Source organism: Taeniopygia guttata, chromosome 1 (genome assembly GCF_048771995.1).
Source record: "Taeniopygia guttata chromosome 1, bTaeGut7.mat, whole genome shotgun sequence".
In the NCBI taxonomy this organism is placed as follows: Eukaryota; Metazoa; Chordata; class Aves; order Passeriformes; family Estrildidae; genus Taeniopygia; species Taeniopygia guttata.
In genome coordinates, this window is record NC_133024.1 from 73,778,942 (window position 1) to 73,788,502 (window position 9,561).

At 36.1% G+C, this 9,561-nt stretch overlaps 1 protein-coding gene across 7 annotated transcripts in view; it reads left to right on the forward strand.

The window, feature by feature from the left end:
• GPC5 (glypican 5) overlaps nt 1–9,561 on the forward strand; it is a 578,936-nt gene that overhangs the window by 313,599 nt on the left and 255,776 nt on the right. The window contains exon 8 of one of the 7 annotated variants that reach the window (XM_072931212.1): nt 6,411–9,285. The exons of the other annotated variants lie outside the window; for them this stretch is intronic. Within the exon in view, the coding sequence (XP_072787313.1) occupies nt 6,411–6,547 (137 nt within the window). The 3' untranslated portion in view covers nt 6,548–9,285. Of the gene's footprint in view, nt 1–6,410; nt 9,286–9,561 lie in introns of those variants that run through there. 7 annotated transcript variants of the gene reach the window in all.

Consider the following 9,561-nt stretch of genomic DNA (forward strand, 5'->3'; position numbering starts at 1 on the left):
TGGAAAGATAGGTCAGATTTCTAGAAAGGACATGAAACTCTTGCTTTTATTTTATTATCACTAATGCCCTAAGGATTATGGACTTAGGCCAATCAATGTAATTTTAATTAAGGGCCAAAATATCTCTGAGACCTTGCCTGGAGAAGCAAAAATGTAGACTTGAGAACAGGGATAGGATGAAATAAAATGTCTGAGAATAAGAAACTACCAAAGAGAGGATTTTTTTGAGAAAATGTTTAACTGAGACATCTGAACGAGAGCAAGTCTGAATAGAAAAGGATGTAAGAGAGAAATGCAGAAATGTGCTTGTACACTACCTTTACCATGTCTCTTCCACAGTTTTTTTTTTTTTTTTTTCCCCAGTGTTCACAGTCTAAAATAGAAATGCTCATTAATGTAAGTCTGCATCTCTGAGGCCAAAAAGTAGATCCTGTGATCAGCTTTGGGATGTGAGAAACACAGTTTATGGCACTTGCAAAGCCGATAGTGATGTAGAAAGTATAATATTCTTAAGAGAATCTTATGGATTGTAACAGTGACATTTGGAAAATATGTCAGTTGCTAGAGTGGAGACAGCTAGCTGTTAAAAAAAACTATTTCTGAAATGTCAGGGAGCAAAACCAGAATGTGGGAGTTGTTCTAAAAGGAAGCAGCTAGATATGAGCTAAATAGCTGCAAAATAATAATTTACTACATATTGTTTTGTTGCCTTACATACATAAACACAGTCATTAGCAAAAAAAAAAAAAAAAAAAAAAAAAAAAAGGAAGGAAATATTCATTATTTACTGATAGAATTGTTCAGCAAAAACTAGTTATAGGCAAAAATATTGATCATATATTATGACTTTCAGAAGATCTTGAGATTTATTAAAACATTTGTTTGTTAAGGGTTTGCTAATTAAAAGTGCACATCAGGGATTTTTTTTTCAATAACTGAAAATGCTTACTCATATATTTAAATGAACTGAATCATAATAAAGAACTTGAATAGGTTTGTTTCCAGGTTACAATTTGCTTATCTCTAGTAGTTCCAAGACTTAGACACATAAGACACCCAGACACACCTCAAATACAGGCAAACTAAGAGTACGGACTATTGTTTGCAAATTAATTTAGCTGAGAAGGTGTCTCCGCTGCCCACCTTGCCCATCCTCTGGAGCTGTATCTCTTCTAGCCACTATAGTTGGAGCACAAATGATGCTGTTTAATATAGACCAAAACCTTGAGGCAAACTGAACGTGCTTCTGCTACATATTAATATAGACGTGCAGGGTTGATTTGGTTGATTGCCAGATAGCCATTCAGCTGTTCTCTGACTCCCTGTCCTCAACAAAAATAACAAAAAAATAGTGTGATAAGACAAAATCTTTCTTGTGTCAAGATAAAATCATAAAGATCACTCACCAATTAACATCCCAAAAATGAAAAGACTCAACTTGAAGAAAGTTTATTTCTTGCCAATTAAAATAGAGTCAGATGGCAAAAACCAAACAGCTTGACCCCATCACCCACTTTATTTCAGTCCATGTTACTGCTTAATTCCTAGCTCCTTTGCCTCCTTCTGACACTGAGTGTTGCAGGGGTGACAAGGAAAAGGAATAGATTGCAGCCAGTTCATAACAGTTCCTTTCTGCTGCCTTTTCTCCTCATATTTTCTTCCCTGTGCCCGCATGGGTCTTCTCCAAAAGCTACAGCTTACTCCAGGGCACATCCACCTGCTCCAACACAAAGTCCTCCTCAGGCTGCTCTTCCCTCTCCCTTTCTCACCTTGGTGTTCAGAAGGTTGTTTCTCTCAGTTTCTCTCACTTCCACCACACTCACCTCCTCCTTCTCAGTGATAAGAAGAATTTTGCCCTCTTAAAAATACATTTTCCCTGGGGCACCATAGTCCTGACTGGTGGGGCTAAGCTGTGTCCTGGATGGATCTGCTGAATCTCACTGAAAATGCCTGCATCATGCATGCATGAGGCATCCCAGTCTCTCCTCACAGATGCCACCCCTACAGTCCCCACTGCCAGCACCAGAACACACAAACCCACTGCCACTGCACACTGGGCACTGGTGTGTCAGATAACACAGGGGAGTCCTGTATTTATCAAGAGGGAATCACTTTTGGAAGTAGGGCAAGGGGAAAGGCTGAGGTTAATCACTCATATTGTATCAGGTACATCATCAGGAGCCTTGAGCTCTCTGGCCAATCCTGCGGACTCAGCTCTGAGTTCACAGCTGCACACACACGCAGTGGTTTGGCCTGTCAAGGGCAAAATCTGTTCCTTTTCCTACAGCTCTCTCTGCACTAAGTTACCAAGTGTTTTCTTGTAGATCTGCTTATGTACACTCAGGACTTCAGTTGTTTGTGCTCCTGTACCAAGTATTATGACAGATTCAAGATTAGATCCTTTGAGTCAGTCACTAACTACAAAAATCCCTGTAGCTTTCCATTGTGAAAAATGGCCCTGTGATTGATAACCTGATACTGGTTTTAACAACTACCACAAAAAAAGGAAAAATTCAATAGATAGTAGAAAAAATTTAACTTCTGACGACCTGTGTTCAGAACCTGTGTGACCTTTCAGGCTATTACGAGTAGACTGAGGAAGTTACTGCTTCTGCTTCTCAAGATTCACTTATTTGAATGCACTTAGCAAGACATGGGATGCCTAATGACACAGAATATATCCTAGAAAAGGAAAATATAATATATAATTAAAGAGCTTGTGATTCAAAGCTGTGATCTCAGTAACATTTTTATGAAGTTATAAAGTAGTTTTCTAGTAAAATTTCAAATGTAATATTCAGTTCATTAACAACTCTCATCATCCCCAAATCCATAAACATTAACTTATTTTACTGTGTAGCAATTTCTAAGAAATGTAAGTAATAAAATTTAAAATAAAGTGTTTAGATATGGATTCAAAAAGAGAACAATCATTATTTCTCGTCTAGTTAGAGCTACCTAGTTAGAGCCTTTTTTTTTTCCTTTTTTATTGCTCCTTCCTTTTTCTAATTAATTACCATTTGTTATTTTATGTGAACTGAGATAATTATTAGTCATTATGTAGGATACTAATAGCCTTAGAAGCAGTCGACTCACACACAAACTCTTGTGTCCAAAAGGCCACTTAGCAATGAAGTGGATTTTAATTTCTCACCATTCATTACTATTTCAATTGCTCTAAACAGAATAATTGAAGAACAACAGGTGCTTTTTATTTCAGTTCTTAAGTCTTGTTTCTTAACTTACCTTTTTAAATAGCAGTGTTCTTTCACAGCAAGAAGGCTATTAATTCTTCTGTATGCCAGAAGATGCCACTGTAGCACTCGCTTACACACAGTTAAGACTGATGACAGGGGAAATATGAATATTATCAAATACAGCATCTGATTGATTGCACCTGAGAAGGTATTATTGTGAGTATCTTAAAAGTACAGGGTCTTAATCTGGTGAGATAATAGATTCTGCAATGTTTATTTATTTATTTTAAAAAGAAATAAAAACAACTACATATTGGGCATTAAAGAACATAGTTATTTTATGGCATAATTTCATAAACTGTAATCCTAGTCCTGTATTTACCACCTTGGATATTTATGTGCTGCAGGGGTGTACCAAACACTAATAGAAGTACATGTTCTTTCTCCAAAGGATTTTTCTAGAAAGGATTTTCCTGCTGTTTAATATAACATAAATCACTTTGAAAAAATAGTGTTCACAGGTTGCTATTTCATTTTCTTCTGTATCCAGTTAATCGCAGAGAGGTTTGAGATCATCTATCTACTTCAGTGTACTCTTTTTTTTCTTTTTTTTTATACTTTAAAAATTCTCATGGTGAGCAGTCCATCACTAGCTTTAGAAACTAGGTTTTCCCCTAGGTGATAAAGCAGGGCAGCCAGAAAATATATCCCCAAAAGGTCTACCTAAAAGGATGCTTTATTTTATTTTGATTTATTTATCTTTTAGGAACAATTTAAACATTTTACCTCTTGAAAGCTGTGCTACTTGCTGCTGACAGGGAAGAAGAGGAAGGAAGGTTACTGTGCAACTCTATGATGTACAAAAAATGTTCAAATTGATAATCTATAAAGAATTACAATAGAAAGAAGCACTTTAAAAGCACTTCCTTTGAATATCCTCTCTATTAATTAATTGTTTATCCTCAGGGTGCCTACATAAGAAGGCAAGCAAAGTGTGTGGGCACTTAAATTTTCCAATGGGATACTGCAATCTACTGTCAAATGTGAGTGTCATCAAATGGACAATCAGAATGCTGTTATGGAATTTAAGTTATGCAGATTCTTCTGCCAAAAAAGGTGGAAAAATTACTCACAAGCACTGCACAATTCAAATTTTATGCCATGTATTATCAATATTCTCTTTTTTCAGTTAATATTTAAAGATGTCATGTGTTGAGATCAAGCAGGCTAATCAGCTAGAATTTAGAAATTTTTAGTTCTATTGACTGGCCACCAGAGAGGTGTTACCTCATTTACTATAAGTCTTTGAAGCTGACCCTTCAGCAAGTTGTTCACCCATCACGTTGTGTGCATGTCTAGCTGCATGCTGGACATTTTATTCATAAAAGTCCTGTGAGAGATAGTATTAAAAGCTTTTCTAAAATCCCAAACACCCATGTTTACTGCCTTCCCTTTGTCTACTGGTTAAAAGTGGTTTGTTTTCACATCCAGCACATCTATTCAGCCTGTTCAGTGTACTCAGTAGCTCCTCTGTTAATAATCGTCTCTTTAGTGAAACACAGCATTTGTAATCAGAATTCATAAGTCACCATATGGACTAAAAGCCTGGTCTCTGTGCTGTGGCTTTGAAAGGCACATCGAGCTCCACCAGGTGGTGGGGAAATTTGGGATGTCTTTTACACTGAAATTTTTGCCTTCTTACCTATTTTCATGAATCACTAGCTGATCATTCTGTCCTTTCTTTCAAATTTCTTAAGAAGTATGTAGGGAAGAATGAGAAAGTATATTTAGTCAAGTGATAGATTATTGAAGAGTTGATTACTATGAGGAAAAACAACAACTCTCATACCTGTTTATTGTTATTTTTCTTTAAACATCTATCAAATTTTTTGCTGAAACAATCAAATTACTTGAATACAACCTATGAAATTGGTCTAATAATAGCAAATGGTCAGTCCTATGGACTGAACATAAGTGTTCTTAATGGACCCACTGATAAAATGTTATATAGTAATTACACTGAGATATTTTGTTTTGCTTAGTATCATCGTAAGACTTTCTTCATTATTTCTCCATAGCAACTCATCTTTGCATCTGTTCTGTGAATACTAAAATACACCCTACATTTGAATACTTATGTTTTTAACTTATAGTTGTATAATTAAAAGGTGAAAGTGCATGTTAAATGCATCAGCAGAGTGCATTTTTGGCAAAGAAGGTAAAGTATATAAAATGTGTATCCCATCTGTTACAAATGTACGGTCTTTTCACCAGTAATTACAACAATTTTATGTGGAAAATAGGATTTATTCTACCCTAAATACAGCTAAAAATAACTGTGAATAAAGGTATACTTGGAATTGAATATAACCCATAAAAAAACTAATTTTGATTGTAGCAAAAACTAGTTCAATTTATACAAGAGTCCCTGGGTTTTGTGTTTACTGATGTTCACATACATTATTCAGAGGCACCAAATATTAGGTGAGACAAAGCACAGTGTGGCTGAAGTGTTTAATATGCAATAGAGAATTTTTTGATGACTCATAAGTAGGGCCAGTGATATAGGCAGTGAATATTGTGTCAGTGTGCACATCAGTATTGCAGCAACAAACTGTTTATTCCTGTTTTGATGCACTGAGTTAATCTTTTTATCTATAAAAAAAAAGTATGATGGATCCAAAATCATTTGTGATGAAGCATTTAGTCACAGCTGTGCCCACATCTCTTTTTGGAAAATATCACTGGTAAATACTATGGTAAAATGTTGAAAGTAATTAAAATTAAAGACTTTGATGGACCACTTCTGAATATTCCTTTTTATAAAATAATCTAAATTTCACTATGTGGAGAGCTGGCTGTGCCTGGATGCCATGTGCCCACCAAAGCCACTCTATTATTCCTCTCCTCATCAGAATAGGAGAGAGACAATAAAAGCTAAGTCTTGTAGGTTGAGATAAGGACACGGATAGGTCACTCTCTGATTACCATCATGGACTTGACTTGGAGATACTATTAAAATTTAATACCAATGAAATCAGAATATGGTAATAAGAAATTAACCCAACCTTTAAAACGCCATCCCCCCTCTCTCCTCTTCTGCCTGGGCTCAACTTCATCCCTTATTTTCTTTACCTCTCCTTTCCCCAGCAATGCAGGGGGACCAGAAATGGGGGCTGTAATCAATTAATTAATGTGTTTCTGCCACTCTAGGGAGGAAGGACTCCACCTCCTCTGGGAGGAAGGACTTCTCACAGACTGCCCCTGCTGCCTTCCATGTGTGGCTCACTTCCATGGGGCATATGCCTTTAGGGACAGACTGCTCCAGCATGGATTCTCCCATGGGATGACAAGTCCTGCCAGTAAGCCTTCTCCAACAGGGGCTCCTATCTCCATGGGGCCACAGGTCCTGCCAGGAGCATCACCTTCTCTAGGTATCCATCTGTTCCATGAGGTCTTCCACGTTCTGCCAGTGGATATCTGCTGTTCCACCATGGACTCCCAGGCCGCAGGGGCACAGCCTGGCTCACAGGGTCTGCACCCTGGGGTGCAGCAGGGGAATCTCTGCTCCAGCACACAGAGCACCTCCTGCCCATCCTTCTGCCCTGGCCTTGGTGTCTGCAGGGCTGTTTCTCTCTATATTCTCCCTCTTCTCTCTGGCTGCTTTTGCAGTGGGGTTTTTCACCCTTTTTAAATAACATTATCCTGGAGGTGCCAGCCCTGTCACTGATGGGCTCTGCCTTGGCTGCCTTGGAACCAGCTCACGTTGTCTCTGTAAGACAGTGGGGGAAGCTTCTGGCAGCTTCTTACAGTATCCACCCCTGTCAGCCCCCTGCTACCAAGCCCCAGTGATAAAAATTCAACATATACTAATCTTTTATTAAAATATTACAGAAATACAAAGCAGAAAGTAAGAGAACATGAATGAACTTTTAGTTATATTTTCTAGTGTGTTTGGTAGCAGAATTTGATAATAAGCTAAGCCAGGAGTTTACATACAGGACTGAAGTATGGTCATATAGCATATTTTACTAAGGTTGTATGAGGCAATATCTCATGGCATCATGTCTGGAAGGATGCTGCTTTTTCAGACTGTGATCTTTCTCTTTTTATTTTTTTGGCTGTTTGTTTTAAAAAGTTCAATATTTACTAGGAATGCCTTTTTCCTTAGATTTTTTTATTTGAATTGAAAGATATCCTGTAAATGCATTCTTAGATTGTATACAGTTTTTTTAATCCAGTGATTAAGTCAACATTTTAAACTGTAAATATCAATTATTTGAATGAATATTATATTTAGCATACTACCAATTAGTAGGTTTTGTAATCTTCAATGGCCGTTGAGAATGGTGGTTCTCATATTAAAAGATTTAAGAAAAATATCTTCTCTAATTATGTCTTCTTGCATGAAATATGAATCTTTGATCACAGAAAACTTTCAGTCATTAACATGTTTATTTTCCTTATATTATCTGTGATTCATTTCTACTGTGATCTAATTATTTAGTGAGTCTTTCTTCAGGTTTGTGTACACTTTCACAAGGAATAGAAACTGACACTGAATTAACCCCTTTTGTTTTTAATTTATGGAAGTGCATCTCATTATTTTCCTGAGTACAGTAAGAAGCAAATAGCAGATTTGTTTGTTTTGTCCATAGTTCAGAAGATCGGAATTGGAGGTGCTCGGTCTCTTGGTTCTTTTTTTCTGAAGTATATTAACAGTATTTTCCTCACCATATCCTTTGCTTTCTTACTATCTTCTCTGGCTGTTCCTGGCACAGAAAATTTCAGTTTCACCCATCAATCTGAAGCCAACTACTAGCTCTGCTTTGGTCTGGGCATAATTGCAGAGCTTTCATGTTATGCACAAGGAATCCCTCATTGTGCTTTAACAAGGTTTCACTAAACATACATTCAAAAATTAACATCTCAAAAATTGGATTTTGAATAGGTTTGAATTTCCTCCTGAGTATTTTAATGCATTTTGTTTCCTTTCATTCCACTTTTATTGTTATATTAATTTAAAATTTTCAAATTTCTTCCACAACAATAAGCAATGCTAAAAATATATTAAAGGCCATCTTCCTGTAACCCCATGAGTCATGAAGCCCTGCCTTTTACAAGGGCAGCAAATATCCAGAAAATAATCATTTGAGACAACTGACACAACTTTAGCTGCTGTAATCCTTTCGACAGACTTTGTGAACAGAGAGAAATACAGCCCTGGTCATAACCCTTGCTTTATCTATTCCTATTCTCAAGTTTACCTTTACAATTAGTGAGAGTAAGGAGGAAGGGGATATTACATACTGTGGTATTACCATGCGTTTATACATGGGCAAGAACCCCCATTCCTAAGCTGAAGGAACCATCTCCAGCTTCAGTAAATATTGGTCTAAATAGTTGTTATATTGATCATACTGTTGAATTCAGTGAATATAAAACACAGATATCTATTCTCTTCCTTCTCTTAATCTGTATTAAATAAAAAAAAAACAGTTTTCTGCCAAGTAGTTTAAGAACTGAAGAAACAGCTACCTTTTTCATACTTTTCTGAGGCAATGAAGAATAAAAAAGTACTCAGAGGCTGGAGACTTGTTTGTAAAAATGATCAGGTCTTGTATTATTTTTCTTTTATGCATAGAATATTTAGCTGAGCCATACAGTATGTAGAATGAAAATTGTTTGCTTCTTTGGTCTGAGTGCCCTTACCTTTGCAAAAAGCAATCAAATTATTTTTTAGAACATTTAATATCAAATATTGATTCTGCTACTAAATTAATTTGAACTACCAGGCTTGTATTCTTTAATTATGAGGCCCAGTAAAAAAAAAAAAAAAATCAATAAACTACTAAAGATTTAATTGAATCAACTGTATTGGAATTATTTTATTCTTTACATGGAAATTAATATCATGTTTATAGTAGGGGTTTTGCAGCATATATGCAGTAGCATACATTGGCTAACAACATACATCGTTTTTGCTTTGTACAGCTTAGTTAAACACACAGCATGATGCCTTATAATAAAAGTAAGACAATGCCTTTTTTACTTGAACACTGAACAGGAATGTATCTTTTAAGAGAAGGCAGTCAAAGACTGAAAACAAGAGTGGCCTTTTTACTTTAAAATTATGTGAATCATCTAAGGCCATATGCTGTCTGATGAAACTATATAAAAGAAAAATGATGGAAAAAATAGATAATAGATTATTCTTTTTTACTAGCTGATTGAAAGGAAAGCTTATTATGCTTTTGGCTTTTACTAAGGTTCCTGTACATGGTTATCATCACAGTGTCACTAACTTTAAGTAACATAGCATAGTCTGTCACATCATGTTTTCTTTTCCCTTCTCTCCTCATAG